General features: G+C 38.5%; 1 protein-coding gene across 3 annotated transcripts in view; it reads left to right on the top strand.

Annotated features, from left to right (window-relative positions):
• SH3KBP1 (SH3 domain containing kinase binding protein 1) overlaps positions 1 to 16,748 on the top strand; it is a 215,375-nt gene that overhangs the window by 164,380 nt on the left and 34,247 nt on the right. For all 3 annotated transcript variants that reach the window (XM_050332555.1, XM_050332554.1, XM_050332556.1), the window contains 2 exons: positions 686 to 780; positions 15,333 to 15,434. In XM_050332555.1, coding sequence (XP_050188512.1) covers positions 686 to 780; positions 15,333 to 15,434 — 197 coding nt within the window. The remainder of the gene's footprint in view (positions 1 to 685; positions 781 to 15,332; positions 15,435 to 16,748) is intronic.

Below are 16,748 nucleotides of genomic sequence, written 5' to 3'. Positions count from 1 at the left end.
TTTATTTGTAAGGCAAATTGACATACTTGTCTGTTGCACAGCAACATGTAGGTAACTGCTTTTCATGATTTCTGAGTAGGAGTGCTGGCTCCTGTATTTTCCAGATGAAAGTTGAGATGATGCCCATATTTATAGACAGTAAAGAAAACGGGGATGAGGAAATTTTAGATTAATATTCAGAGTATGCTGAGTATACAGGAGGTTTAGTTATTAATGCATTTACATTAATGTATTATTTATTGTTTTATCATCTTTATAGATTCAGAATTCCTCTGTCTTGCACACAAGGGGATAGATAAGGACCTGCTGGGTCCTTTATGCTTCCAGTTTATGTGACCTGGTGGAAGGCCATACCAGTGGAACTCTTGGAGCAAGTGTCAGATACAGGCTTGCTCTAAGGGAAATAGTTTGTGGCAGGCTGCTGTCTGGAGCAATTTCATTAGAGATAATGGTTCTAGGGGCTGCAGAGCTGACTCCCTGGATGACGTGTGCAGGAATGCTCATCAGTGCAGTTTCTTAAATATTTCATACTGTTTATGAAGGTCTAAAATATGAAGAGAAAGATGGCAAGGAAGTAAAGCGGCACAAAGAGACACTAGTGGAATATTTTATGAAGATTATTCACCCTTGAATAAGCAGTTCTTATAAAGGGATAATTTGTCACACTGAATGTTCTTCCTTTCAGACAAGGAGTATTGCAAAGTGATATTTCCGTATGAAGCACAGAATGATGATGAGCTCACAATCCGAGAAGGTGATGTCGTCACACTTATCAGTAAGGTAAAAGCAATATTTTTCTCCTATAAAAGCAGGGATACAGCTCTTAAAATTGGCATAATTTAATTGCCTTAAAATTCCTGTTTGTGCCTTTGACAGTGTTGTTCCTAAAACATTGCAGGTTTGTCAGTGAAACATTACACAGACTTCAGAGAGCCCTACATGTCCCTTCCTCATGTGCTTTAGAGCCTTACCTTGATAAGGTTAAGTGAAGAACAGCTGATGTTACTCTTGAGTTTATAAATTTACACAATAATTTTAATTTGAATCTACTGGCAGGTCTACATAAATTGTAAATAGCTCCCTGTAACAAACATCATGGCTTCGAGAATAAATTTTAAGATTCAAGAAAGCAGCAGCTTTGAAAATCTCTCTTAGATGTGTGAGTTATTATTCCTGTAGGAATTATGAGTTAGATTTTTTGGGCTATATTGAGATAACGTTTCTAAATTAACTTAATTAACTAAGCACTTATTTAAAATATAGCCACCCTTAACACTATGGTAAAGCAGAAAAATATGATAAAAAAGAAATCAAATAATTTAAGTCCTGTGGTTTTTCTTTAAATTTACTTGAAGTTACTCAAAGTTTGAAATGAAAAACCAGTGCCAGGATTTATACTAAATCTTAAAAAACCATAGAGTGACATGCTGAGTAAACAGTTGGTTTTCTTTTAGAAGAGCTGTGCACCATGTTATAAAGAACTGATTATAGTTTAGGTGCATTTACTTTCCCACTCATGTTTAAAGACTTTACAATTTGTTTAAAAGTTTTTGATTGCTGGGCATAAATATTTGAGGGGGGGGAAGCTATAAACTAGAAAAGGCCGTGGATTTTGCATGATAAAGATGAATTGTAATGATGTGCACAGTAGTGCTGCTGTTGTTTGTGCTTACATGAAAGTAAAATAAATAATTATATAATTGATAAGTTTCATAAGAAATTATTTGACTGACCAATTTGGCACCTGGGTGGAAAAAACCAAAACCTTGGGAAGCACATTTGAAGGAGTGTTTGCCATTTACTAAGCCATTTTCAATCTGAGGAGCCATCTTCTTTGTCCTGTACAATATGCATGTAACTAAAGAAAAATAACCAGACATTTGGTAGGAAGAGAAACTGCACATTTAAAAGTAAATCATTTACATTAAATATCCTTTAATGACTTGCCTTCAGTGACTTTTTTGTTCAGCTTGTTTGTAAAACTGTTCCACTTTGCCTGATTCAGAATGCTCTCCTGTGAGTATTTAACAGTGTCTCTGATCATGGAAATGGCTTTTAAGATGTTGCTCCTGTCCACTTTCTGCTTTGATGACCATGTTGATTTAACTCCCTGAGATGGCTGGTCTCCAGGTGGAGCTGTGTTGTGTTCTTCAGTGTGCACAGACACAGGCAGTTACTTTACTGGATTATCAGTGTGAAATTTCATTTGCTTGCTTTTTCCCATTTTTTTCTTCCCGCTGCCTCTACCCCCACAGTGGAAGGATGTTGGTCTTATTTATAATAACTGAGCTGATGATTTGACTGTATTGATCAGTTTTCCCAACCATGTGGTGAGAAGTTTGTCAGTAAATGTACCATTCTCTAGTACATTGCCCTGTCCTTCTACTCTCCAGCCTGGTTCTATCAAGCCACTGAAGGACATTTTACTTCATTTTCTTATTTTTTTCTGTGGCATGCCACATGCCTGTGAACAATTACATAAACCCATGCCTCTAGAGCGTGGGGGATCTCAGTGCACAAAAGCTTGGTGTTTCCCTGTGGATGCCTTTTTATGCTGTCTGTGAACTGATCTGAGCTACTGAAGAAACAGGGCTTAACAAGCAGCACTTTGCAGTTGCTTTTGTGCTTTGCAGATGTCATTGCAGTCAGACCTGTGGGGGTTCTTTTCATCTTTTTTTAACACATAGTTAAAAAAATAAAATTCCAGGGATGTGGAGCCAGGTCTTTATTCTGTAGAGTTAGGAAAACAATGGGGTCTCCTTCATGCTCTACCACCTAATACAGTAACTTTATTTTAGTCCAGATCTTCTGAAGCAGGTGCCTGTTGTTGTTTTTCTGTTAGTCAGCGATAACAAAGTCAGCCTCTCCCTTCTGCCCACTAATGGCTTCTGCTAGACAGTTGCCTTTTACCTGGAATTCAAATCAGCATGCTTGGAGAGTCCTTTTCAGGGCCAGTTAGTGAGCCATGCTGCCTAAGAGGCATTAAATGGAAACATAGGGAGTGCTTCAGAAACTATTACCATAGTTTTGCTTTGCCATCAGATTGCAGAGTTTCTTTTAATCTATTTGTAATAAATTGTTTTGCAGGGTTTGCTTTCTATGCTGGAAAGCATTAGGCAGCATTTATTCTTTCCAATTACCTAGACCCAAGGAGCAAAGATGGTCACTTTTAAGCAAACAGATGGGTGTCATAGGACTTCCCACAACCATGGATCATCGTTGTAAAATAATGTATTTTGTTGAAATCACTAAAACCCAAAAATGTTGTAGATTCTCAGTATGAAACGTCCATCAGTAGACTAATCTGTTATCTCACGTCAGATCCATAGGAATGTTGAAGATTCACGTTTTTAGCCCAGGCTGAATTTGCATTTAATTGAAAACATCAGTGGTCAGAATGTGTGGAAGTCACTAAAGTAATGAGTGAGTGACACAAGAATGGGAGAGAAAACTCATGAAAATAACGTAAAATCCATTACAATGATTTTAAAAGCATGAAGATGAAACAGCATTTGATGGATGCTAAGAGGAACAGGGGTGAGTTAAATGAGCTAAATGGGAAGTTACTAGGAGAGCCCACGTATATGTGCACACACATGAGACAATATGTGTGTGACAAAGCTGTTAGTCTGGTATTCATCTTAAAATGCTAAGATTTAATTTTGTGGAAAGAATTACAAAGGAGTAGAATCAGTAAATGCAGAATTCAAAATCAACTTTTTAACAGTGTCTCACAGATAAAAGGGATAAGACTATATCAGGTTCCTCTCTTCTATTCAGTTAAATTAGTTATAAAAATCCCTTTGTCAAGATCATCAAGTATCTATCTAATATGAAGAACAAATCAATATTTTTTTTTTATCATGGCCTTTGCAGAATCTGTTTCAGGTTCTTACTCTGTTTTGGTGGATGTTGAGATCTTGGATCACAATCCGATCAGATCTTTACTATAGGCCTCAATGATAAGGGAATTTGAATATCTGAGGGTTTAATGAAATAACCAAAGAATACATTGAACAGATTTGCTGAATCCCAAGTGGTGTCCCTAATCACATGGAGAATCTGTTGGTAGGGTATATTTAAGGCAATATAATGAGTCAGTAGAGGCTCATCACTTACAGGTCAGGATGGTTTGTATTTTGAGAGCTATAAGGGGAAGGATGGCATTATGCAAGACTGATAGCCAAAAATAATTTCCACTTATTTGGAAAATATACACTGAGAGAGAGTCCAAGCATATGTTAGTTGTTCCCTCATAGGTTAAAGTTTACCTAAAAGATTGAAGAAAAGTAGAAATGAGCTTCACATAAATGTATTCCAAAAAATTCTGGAAAAGGTTTTTCTTTCTTCCTTTCCCTCAGTGAAGCAAATATCCTTCTAGGTACCTAGAAAAGTTTTTATTTATTAATAGGTGGAAATAAAAGTGGAGAAATGGTATTCCTCTAATTCCTTCATGCAAAATATTCTTAAAGACCAGAAAATATGGCTCAGAATTGTAAAGGAAGATATAAACTTTATCTTCTAGGCAGTAAACTACTAGACCTTTCGAAGACAGAGAACAAAATGCAAAATACAATAACTTTACTTGTACAGTTAAGGTGATTGTTTTGCAATTTGATTATAAGGTATGTTCATAAGCTGAAAATTTGTGAATAGCAAAATGGCCACGAGATTGACCCTGTAGTTTGTTTTTGTATTGTCAAACATTTCTGTTCCTTAGGTAATTTTTTTAGTGTCTTCAAAATATTTCTGACAGTATTTGGGTAAGGGCAAGAACACTGCTAATGACTGCACCATGCAGCTGAAGGAGAGTGGCAAACAGGTGTTTTATCATGCTCAAATATTCATTTTGGAGATTGTATTTGTAATAAATAGAGTTGCTTCTAAGCAACAGAAGATTCACGTGACATTTCAACTGTCATCATGAAAATCCTACAGGATTCTTCATTCCAGCACTTTTAGACATAACTACTCTAAGCTACTTTCCTGTTTTAATAAAGAATCTTCACATAAACACTACCAATTTATTAATAGCTCTGATAAGTTACGGCAAAATGCATAGGATTCTGAAGATTTCACTGGCACACAGAAAATGACCTGTGTGAGGAATCGATAGTAATAACTAAATAATTTCAGAGCAAATACATCGAGCACTCACTGGCAGCTGTGCACTCATTTGAAAGTGGTTTCACTTGCAAGAGTGTGCAGGATTTCCCTGCACTGCATCAATCACCCTGAGCTCTAGGCAGTAAAGGCCACTTTGTTCCCAGGAATTAAAATGGTCTAGATAAATAAAATTAACTACTTCAAAAATCATTGCAGATCTGAAAAGCTGACAGTAGTAGGGGGGTGTCCTCATATGAACCCTTATTAGGAGAGGTAGTGGAGGGCACTAATATCAGTGGCAATTCTGCTAGTTCTGAATTGACAAGATGATTTAGCTGATGCTATTCAAATAGCAATGGGAGAGTTGGTACCATGCATTGGTACCATGAAAGACACAACAGGGTAATAATGCCTGTCGCCAGTGAAAAACTTACATGACAGTTTATCTGGTCTAGCTATTTAGTGACAATCCAGATATTCAATGGCAATCCAATTTGTAATGCTTAATTCTTTGTTGGGGAAAAAAGAGCCATAAACCTAGTTTCTTAAAATAAGCATAATGGCAATCAGTTTTTGCAAAGCTCGTGTTTGCTTTTGGTGTTACTGTTGATAATTTACTGTGAGATCTGCATGTTTTGTGGTTCAAAATGCTGTGCATTTAATGTGTCCCTGCCCTGAAGCATATGCAGTCAAGTGATAAGAGAGACAAATACATCCAGGTGAGTAGAAGGGTATAAGGAAACAATTAAATGAGATAAATTCAGTCCTGATAATCTCTTTCATCGTGTGCTGTTTCCACTGTTGCAAAGGCTGCTCTGTGCATTTGTCTGTGTTAAAGAGTGAAATCTGTTGTTACGTGGAGTGCTTAATATTATCCAATCCTTAGGGCAGTCATGAGGTGGTTAATTTAATCCTGACTGTGTTTGTAGACACTTATTGGAGTATGGCCCTTTTGCCAAAACAATTGTACTGTTTTTCTCTCTCACAACATCTCTAAATGCTCATCCTGGTGCAGGAGGTAACTGTCCAGAGCACTTTCTTGAGCTGAGCGATCTCCAAGGCAGACTCAGCTGGGTAAGACTGGGAAGGAAAACAGCTGCTCTGATGGATGCAGGAGGCTCCTAAAGGGATGAAAGTAGTAAGTGCTATGTACAAGAATCTTGCCAGTGGCTTGAGGCCGTGAGCAGGGGAAGGAGCAAGAACTGGATGGTGTGATAGAGGAGGACACTGGCTGATACTCAGTCGAACATTTCGACATGTGGAGTCTCTAGGGTAGAAATCTCTCGGTTGCCAGGAATCATTTCTATAGGGTTTAGTTCGTTGATAGATTTTTCTGTACGCTTTTAATGGCAAACAGCAAACAAATATTTTACAAACCTTGGTTATATAAATATGTGAAGGAATTAGAAGACTTTAAGTTTTTCTTTTAAGTACGAGCTAATAGGTAGGTGGTATTGCTATTTCTTTCTTATTAAGATGAAATTGTTGGTATTTTCTCCTCTATGGTGAAAAAAAAAAAAGAGTGATAATATTTGGGTCATTAAAAATACATCTAATTGGGTGAGAAAACAGACATTTTCAGAGGAGAAATAGGGTAGCTTAAGATTGTGTCTTTTAAAATAAAATTTAAGGTTGTCTCTTTCTTCCTATGAAAGAAGGGAAGAAGTTAGTCATATTTCATGATAGTCAGGTTATTTTTGCTTTTCCTTGATTGACAGCTAAAATCAAGCTTTTAACTCATTTTTAGAAATCAGTTTATTAATATAACCATGCAAAAAATTCAGGCTATTCAGGGAAAAAAATGGCTGGTTTTATGAAATATAAAAATGGTTTTCTGTCAGAGCAACACACTGGACTTTTGTTGACACTAAATATTTGGTCATGCAAATACCCCTCTTTAGGGTTTTAATACAATATATTTTGAGGATTTGCAGCAATCTTACATACAGAAACTGAAAGGAATACAGTAAGTAAACATTAATCAATGCCCAACTTTAAGAAGGCTTTTATGATAGCCATAAGAAAGCTTTTATAATGTTTTGTGTTTAAATAATAGCATGTAAGCAATAAAGGCTCTTACTGCTTGCTCTTGGAAATGAATAGGTATTTCCCTCAGACAGAACAATACCATAAAGGCTCTCAGTGCATGCCCTTTTCTCTCTTGAGATAACCATGAATTACTCAACACATCATTGGCCAGACCTAATGGCCCTACCTAATCTGCTTTCTGTGTGCTTACCCCCTACCCTACGTTACGCTTGCTTGGCACCAGTTTTTCCCCCAAGACATCCCTCCTTCTTAGCTGATGGAGAAACCTGCTTGTGGCCACGCTGCTGATCTCATACAAGAAATTATTTTGCAAAGCGTGCATGCTGAGGGTGCAGTTTTACATGATGGATGGTAGGGGCTGCTGAAAGGGGGGGTTCTGCTCCTGCCCTTTTGCCTTGCATCTGGCAGCCTTGGCCACGGGACACACAGGGGTATGTGAGCAGGGAAGGGTGATAGGAGGAGTGGGACTGTCCCAGGAGCTTGCCAAGAGGCTTTTCCCTGGCCTGAAGCTTTCCTCTGTAGGTTTTGACCTAATAGGAATGAGAAGGTTTGTATTCTTTCTGGGTTTCAAGTAGTGGTGCTGTGTGGGATGGTAGCTGGAGGAGGTCCTGCAGAACGAGACCCATTTGACATGCTGCTAATGAGTGCAGCAAGTGCGTGGGACAAAACTTGTGTCATTGCACAGAAGCATGAGTGTTCCCTCAAATGAGTGATAAAAGCAGTTCTATAAAACTTGTGGGGACACTGATGATCAAATAAATATATCTATTTTTAAAGTGATTCAATATATTCAGTAATTTAGGGGAAACAGACGGTAAGTAATTCCTCTTGCTTGAACCTTGTCCTTGGCCAAGACTTCTAAATGTTTATAAATAATTTTTTAACACTTATTCATATCTTGCAGCATTTCTTGGCTTGCTGTGAGCTCAGGGGCATTAAGTGAGGTCTGGGTAGAGATAAAGCCTGACAATATGTTTAATAGGGCACCAGGTGCAGCTTACTTTTCACTGGTATCTTTAGAAACATGACTGCAACACTACTGTTTGAGCTGAGCACTTAAATAAACTGTGAAGCCTGTGATTAGTCCAGGGCAGAAGGGAACAACCAGCACTTCAATGTTGTTCTTGTTAGTATATTTATAATATTATTCCTTTAAAGTACACACTGAAGTTCTCTTTTCCTGTTCTTGTTATCACCGATTGTGGTGCTACAGCAGTGCCTTCAGAAAAAGGGATTCTGTTGTTCATGGAAAGTCCCAAATTTAAATTTTGTCAAATGGACATTCAAGCCAAGCTGTGTTGGGGAAGTGGCAGGATCCCCCATGCAGCCAATGCTTCAAGATTTGCATCATTTGAAATGCATTAGGTTTATTTGTAAGCGTGCTTAATACAGCCAAGCTAATCTGAAAAGGTGACATATTTTGAGATTAAAAAAAGATTTTTTTTTTCTGCCTCATGCTTACAAGAGATATTGCTGAAATGCTGAGGCATCTGGAAAACTGTGATTATTGCTCACAATGTGGGCTTTAGGCTCACTGCTTAGCTTCATCCTTTCTTTTCTTCTGGATGTTGGGTTCACCTGCTGATTTGATGGCATTATCTGAAGTCCAGCCTATTCAGGATAGGGAGAGCTATTTGACGGGAAAGTAAAAATGCACATACAGTGCCAAATAATTAGTAATTGTAATTAGGACCCTGGTCCTAAGATGTCTGTGATCTAAGTGTTAATAGCATTACATAATCCTTGGAATGTTTTGTTCTAGGTTTTTATAATCTTATTAAATACAGAAAATGTAATTACATGAGTATTTTATCTTGGCTTATCAGAGGCATAAATTATGGCTGTTACTAGCACCACCTTTCATGTTTGTGTTGGCTAATTTAGTTTTAATTTGGGTATTGGAGTGTTACAGTTTTATGATGTGGAACATATTTACTTCACCATGAATTCTGCTGACTGAACATTGCAAATTAAGTGAATCCCCAGAAGAGATTGTTTTGTTCAATAAGCAACTTAATTCTTCCTGTTTGTACAAATATTTCATCAAAGCTTTTTTGCTTCATTACTGATTAAACTATTTAATCACTGAATGTAAAGTCAAAAGGTTAGATCTAGCCTGAAAGATATTTAAAAGAAAAAATACATCTGGTCTGCTAGATCCTCTGGTCTAACATCCTGGGTATTGCACGTCATTTATTATTCTCAACCAGTTTCTTTTTTGCAGTGTCCAGTAACTTGGGCCAGTTTTTGAACAGACTTTGTCTTCTGGAGAGGTGTCCTTTATTGTGCCTGCCAGTAAAAAACACTGCCTGGAAAGAGTAGTGTAACCACAGCTGAAAATTTCTGACAATCTCTCCCATTTTCTTCCATGCAGTGTTGACACAGGAATTTCTTAGTAGAGCCTTGGAGCTTATGGGTAAATAAAAATCTCCCTATTTGACTCCTTAAGCTTTAAAAGATGCCACTGGCATTATCAGATGTAAGGTTCCCTATGGCTTGGGCATGAGAACTGTCAGTAGCAGGGAAAGATCCATGCAGGACTTGGGACTTTTGGGACAGGTTGAGGATCTGAGCAGGATAAATCCCCAAGTTTGAAGCCAAACAGAGCCAAACTGGGAGGTTTCCTTTCATACTTTTCTTTCAGTATTTCATCATCTATGCATATTTGCAAGAAGTATGTAAAGGGAAAACTGGTGTTCTCCAGGACTGCCTCAGAAGATGACTTTATTTTCTATTGGACTGTCTCTTTTATCTAGATTATCTTGGATTAGGTAGTTGTTGAGAGATTCATTCTGCCTTTTTTTTTAGAAGAACTCTGTAAATGATTACTATGTGTGCAAGTACATCTACTGGCATGAGCAGAAAACTTGTTATCTGAGCACTTCAGGAGTACACATATACTTTTCTGAGGGCCTGCTTGTTCTCGTTCGTGTTCTTGGTTCCTATCCTGGCTGCATTGATGAAATCTGTATGAAGAACTGTTTCTGTATCAAAAACTTTTAATCGAAAAGCTGAAAGAGTGAGCAGTTATTTGTTGATGTCTAATCTATAGCTTCATATTTTAGCAGTATTACAAAGTAACATCATGTTCAGAGGGACCAGCCTGTGCAGTGATCTGCTCCCTCAAAAAAAAACAGAAGTCCTATTTACAGATGAGAAGATTGGCCTTTTTCAGATGTATTTCTTCAAGAGTTTACACAGCTGCAGTGCAAGCCATGGATAGGAGAGAAGATGAATGCATGGGTTATTACTCGTTTTGGGACCTTGGGGAATAGAAAAAATACTTCATTTACTTTTACCAACAAAAGCCTTCTTCTTGGTAGGGGCAGCTTGGAAGGTAGGTTAGGGAGGGGAGAGATTAACTTGGGCCACGGCACTCCCTGAAAATAGTCAGTCCTTCCAAAGGTAGCAAGAGATGAGGGAGTGGGTGCTGCCTTGAAGGCCTGGTTGCTTTGGAGGAAAAGGCAAATAAAATAAATAGAAAACGTGGCTGAAGGAGTGGATGCCTGCCCGGCTGTCAAACTGTTTCTGTACCTCTTGCAAACCTTTATTATACCCCTTGTGTGCTGCCAGCTGGGGTGGGGCTGAACCTCATGGAGTAGCTTCATGGGCAGCCCCTACCAGCCTTGCTCAGCAGATGCTCTCAGGCTTCCTTGTATTTTGGTAAAGCTGCAGAGGTTGCTGAACTGTTGGTAGGTTCCCAGTGAGTATCAGATGGCTGCTAATGCTGATCAGAGTGATTTTGAAAGTGCACTTCTTGAGTGCACTTTCATCTGGCTTCAGTGATGATCTAGATATCAGTCCACTGGGCTGCTGAACACAGGCAAGAGGAAAATTATAATAATAACTAAACACACAACCAAGTTGCTACAGGTTGCTACAGATATTTAAGTGATTAAGAACAGTCTCATAGCACATAGTAACTTGCCTGTAAGTGGCTTCAAGAAAAAAAAGTGTAAAAAATAGTGAAGTTAATATAATGCATATTACTTGGAGGAAAACATACGATGGAGCATGTCTAACATTTAAATTATAGTAATCTTGCATCCTTTCTTGACTCCTACCAAAATAATGAAAAAGAATACAAATAGGAGAGTTTTATTATAAATATGTTCACAACCAGAAGTGCTGCTTTGCATTTTCAGCAAAAGTGTTGGTTGTCTTCATGTTCCTTTCTTCTGGCTTAGGCTCAGAATGCAAATAGCAGCGTGGGCTAGAAATAGACCCATCTGTAATAACCAAGCCCTTTTTTTTAGGAGAGAGAACTTTATATGAAATAAAAGCCCCTCTGTCTTTGGGGTATATGAAACTCCTGCCTCCTCAGAGCAGGCTGTGAAGCTGTGAGCATTTCCAGGAGGGAGAGTTAGTCATGTGTGCGTAATGGGGCAATCTGTCGTTGCCAAGCTCGTAGGTGGGACACAGCTCGGCATGAGAGAGACGTGTCACCTGCCGAGTATGAACTTGAATCTTTTAATGTCATGCTCTTGAATGTGATATCAGCTAGTGAAGGGGAGATCAAGTTGGCAAGGACTGACATCTCTGCCTTATCAACCTCGGTTGTCACCTCTTTTATTGCCAAAGAAAACCAGCGATGGTGTTTGAGTAGAGGGAAGTTTGTGTTCTTGTCTTGTGACCCGCCGTACTCCTGCGCTGGGGAGATGACTACGGATAGTATCTTGTCAGTAGTGCCTGTGTAGGTACAGCTGCTTCTGTACAGTGAGGGGAGTATTTGTAAGACCACGTAGTATAAGGTGCTTTATGCTTGGGCTTCCTGTTCAATCTCCACCACCTTCTGCTTTTCTACTGTTGGACTGAGGACACTGAGGGAAGGAATAGCATGGTGTTTGTTCTAATACAAGAGAAGTAGTTTTGCTGCTAAGAAAAGTGTTAATGTAGGATACTGTGTGTGTACAGAGTGGCTGCAGGATCACTGAAGTTGCCAAGAAGAGACTAAGCCATGATCTTACACTGTCAACTCTATTTATGTATCTCACTGTATCTCACTTGCATTCAGTAACCTTACGATAAATCTCGTGCTCAGAATGGAAACTCTCTTTGTCTGTCTTAAAATACCTCTGCATGGCTCATGGCTGGTCTCTCTGTCAGGTACCTCTCTATTTGCCCCTCCTCTGTCCCTACTCTTCTAGTCACCATAGACATAAGTGGAGCTGTGTTCATAGAATCATAGAATTTCTCTAAGGTCTGTGATTGCACTGTCACTGCAATGAGTATGTAGGTACAGTCTCCAAATTAAGCTTTGGTAGGAGCTGGTTTTTACAGTAGCTAAATGTTGACCCAGATACCACCTGTACGAATTCCAGTATCTGTCAAACACAATTTCTTCTTTTTTGCCATGTCTTACTCTTCAGTTTTGTAAATATTTTGGTTTTGTTTATTAAAGGAAAATAAAATGCACTTTTAGTAATAGGAATAAATTTTTTTCATAGGACTTTTGGGATATTTCCATGTCTGATTTTTGTTTGTTTACATTGTTATATGAGTGACAGGATAACATGGAGATAAAGCAGAGATCCACTTGTTTTGTTAATAAATTTTGGAATATTGATACGGGATTGCTTGGCAGCTTTTCTAGAAAATCTGCATTTTAAAATTACAGCCATTTCGCTGAATTCAAACACATGAAGATACATTAAAAAAGACAATATGGTTAAGATTGCATGGTTGATGAGGATTGAGGAAGAGTGGGGTCAGACACGTTGTTTTAATCATATTGCCTTGATTGCACTTCATAGCTCTGCCATTTATTAGTACTTGAGGCAGCTTGTGCAGCTGTAACTCAGGTATGCTTGAATGGTGGTGTGTCTCATGATGAAGACCTACCTGCTGCCAGCATCTTGGATCAGCTTCCAGAGGTTGCTGAGGCACAGCAAGCCTGCAGTTGTGGGTAGCAGGAGGGCACTGTCATGGAGATTCTTCACCAGATCTCATCTGTAGCTTTTCATTTCTGAGATCTCTTTTTTTCTCAGTGACACATAAGCCTTCTCTTGCAAGTGAAGTAAATGAGGAAAATTAAAGAGAATCTGCCTAAAGAGATTTACTTAGTGTATGAAAATCCAGCATGGTGATTGGCTGTGTAAGCCTGAGTGACAAGATGGAGAGGAAAAAAAAAAGCAAACCTGCTGTTGTTTGGGATTAATAAATGTGTGACACAAACAGCACTTCAGGAAAACAGATAAGCTTTAAAAAAAGCATCAAATAAAAAATTCGTATGTGTTAATGAAACAAAGAAGAAGAAGTAATATTTGCGTTTCCTAACAGCATAAAAACATCTGACTTAAAAAGCATATACGTGATGTCTCATGCTGCTCAGTCAGGATTATTAGCCAGCACTAAGCTGTGTGATCAGTTGAAGCACAGGCTTTTCATCTCTGGATGCTTGAATTATTCTTAATATTTTTCAAAATCTAAATCAGGTCATAAATGTTTTGGCAATTTCCGATTAGCAGCGTAGGGGATGGAGGGCATTATGAAACATGCCATGTGATAGAACAGTTGAGTGCACTGATTACTAAGCTGTGCAAGTAGATAGAGCCAAGAGGGAGAGCGCGTTCACATCAGGAATGAGGAGTGCTGGCTCTGCAGTAAGAGTGGTATCCTGCACAGTGCCTGCCCGTGCCACGCCTCACTAGCTGATTATATTGGTCCTCCATGGAGTCCCTGACAGCCCAGTATGCACTCAGCAGACACTTTGAAAACATCAGCTAGTCAAGAATCAGCCCTGCTCACTAACAGAGGTCTAACAGAACCAGTAAATACTTCCTGAATAACTCCTGGTAAGGTCTAGAAAATGTAAGTGTCCCTGGTGAAGGCCACCCTGCTAAAGAGAAGGGGGAATACAGGAGAAAAGCACAGATTAGGCGTGAGAGAAAATTATCAGAAAAAAAGTGGAAGGATTGTTCAATGCCTGCATTACATCAGAGAAAAATTTTAAGATATGAGGAAGGGGAAAAAAAACAACTGAAACAGAGATGATGCAAGAAACCAGGCAGTTTAGCTGGTGTATTCAGTTAGCACATATTCTATTTCAGGGTGGACTAAATAAGCTAAATAAAAAGTGTAGAACAGAAAAATAGCTAAAAAAACACCCCCAAAACATGAAAGCAATCATGTTTTTCATGCTGATGTTTTTGTTGAAATAACAACAAGCACAGTCATTGTGAACAGTATTTTTAAGACTTGGTATTACCTACACCTCATTTAGTTAACTTGCATTTTTCTGTCATCCATTTAGCAGCTGAAACAAATGGTTTTATGGAAATCATGAAAGGTTGGCCAGGCTGATGCTGAGCCAACTGCAAAAATTGGCTGAAATGGTTTTAAGACTGAGCAGACAATGGGTGACTTTCCTGTAATTGTGTTTTGGAAAACAGCTGAATTGGTTCGGCTTCAGCTTTTAGAAAAGAAGAATGTGGAAAATCTCAACAGGAACTGTTCTCTGTAGCAAACACACACAAAAAAATTGAACATGGAGCATTGAGGACTTAAGGGACAATTTTAACCTTCTCTAAAATTGTTGTGTCTTCTGTTACTGTTATTATTCATAACCAAAATAGCTGTACTATTTTTTCATCATTTAGACTCACTGATACCGCTTATTCACTTATTTATCTGTACATTGTTTTGCTACACACTCTGCATTGTGCTGCTCAGAAATGCTGCAGAGAAAGGTGATGAGTGATATTGCTCAGGTGTATAATGCCTTCTTAACTGGAGTGTGATGGAATTTAATAATTCTAAAATGAGTCGAGCTTTTTTTGAAAGTATGAGAAATAAAGAAGCTTTTTTATCTCCTGGGATGTATGATGTTGAATCAAGTTATTGGCTTTTCTGTAAAATGAAGTCAGACATAGTGTCATGCTTGCTCAAAATACTGACTTGTCTAATAGATCAAATGGTGAACTAATGTTTTAGACACATACAAGATCTTGAGCTCTTATAGCCTGTTTATGGTTCTTTCCTAGCTGCCCATGTGGTAATGAAATGCAGGGTGATTATTTAAATTTTTATCTGATAGATTACCCTGTTAACCTGGCACTCCAGCAAATTGTCATACTCTAACAAAAAGGCAGAACATTATGCAAAAGAGTACTTCAGCTCACAGATCTGTTCAGCACACAAGCACATTGTGGTTTTCATTTTATTTTACTGTTTTTTAGGATTGCATTGATGTGGGTTGGTGGGAAGGAGAACTCAATGGCAGACGAGGTGTGTTTCCAGATAACTTTGTCAAGCTTCTTCCTTCTGATTTTGAAAAAGAGGTAAGCAATGTATTCTTTCATTTTCACTTGACAATACAAAATGAAAGTAGAGTTGAAAGAAATCCTCTTTCAAATATGTGGTTTTGACAAAGTTTTACTTCTAACTTAATAGTATAAAAATATGAAGGAAAAAAAATTTCTGGGTTAAAAAGCATCCATAGAGAGAATGTGTGGTGCTCCAAGTCATATTATGGAGTTTGATTTGCCCATCCAGCCACCCCACCTCCTCTACACTCCTTTGTCCTGTGTCCTACAAGTTTGAGAGAGAGAGGAGCTGGAGGTCCCAGGACTGAGTCATGTGATGCAACGATATCTAGAATTCTTAACTCTTCTCCATTGTCTTTGTGGTGGAATAAGAAAAGTTGGTGTACCCTCTGCACGCTGATGGACAGCAGTTCAAGCACTGTTCCAGAAGAATCATAGAATCATAGAATAGATTGGGTTGGAAAAGACCTCCAAGATCATCAAGTCCAACCCCTGATCCAACTCTAATTACTATATCATGGCACTAAGGGCCATGTCTAATCTCTTTTTAAAAACCTCCAGGGATGGTGAATCCACCACCTCTCTGGGCAGGCCATTCCAATGCCTGATCACCCTCTCTGTAAAGAATTTCTTCCTAACATCTAACCTAAACTTCCCCTGGCAGAGCTTGAGCCCATGTCCCCTTGTCCTGTTGTTGGTTGCCTGGGAGAAGAGACCAACCCCCACCTGGCTATAACTTCCCTTCAGGTAGTTGAAGAAAAAGGGTGAAACTTAACTGTGAAATTTGAAAACCAGTGAGCTTTTGGTATCTCAGAGGCATGTTTCTCAACCTCTCAGAATTATTAAAAATTAAGGTATAAAATCTATGCATAAGCTTTTCAGCTTCTATTTATTCGAAAAAGATGGCATTGTTATTTGCCAGACAGTATTTAGAAATCTTGCAGTTTCCTGGAATAAAGTCATGGATTCCTTACCCCAAAAGTCTGTTCTGTTTTTAGGAACCTTTGCAGCCACCAGTGGTTATTAAAAGCTTGCAACCAGGCTTTTGATGAGTATTTCAGCGTGACAGTGTAAGGCTTCTGTGATAAAACCAAGACTTACTGGCACTCAGCTTCAGTCTTTGGCAATGAAAATTGGATGCCGAAGGCAAAAATTAAATAACTTGGAAAGCTTAATAAAGCAACTATTAAACAATTCACAGAGGCTAACATGATAATTATTGAAAATGAAGGTAGAAGAGCAGCAAAAATGGTGGGAGATGAAGATGCAATTCCGTAGCAGAGTGGATATCCTGGCTTTAGGCTTAATAATAAAAGAAGGCGATTTCCA

The sequence above is a fragment of the Myiozetetes cayanensis genome, unplaced genomic scaffold, assembly GCF_022539395.1.
Source record: "Myiozetetes cayanensis isolate MyiCay16 unplaced genomic scaffold, myiCay2020 scf5-8, whole genome shotgun sequence".
Classification (NCBI taxonomy): domain Eukaryota; kingdom Metazoa; phylum Chordata; class Aves; order Passeriformes; family Tyrannidae; genus Myiozetetes; species Myiozetetes cayanensis.
The sequence above is the reverse complement of the archived record's forward strand: the minus strand, read 5'-3'. Positions and strand labels throughout refer to the sequence as shown.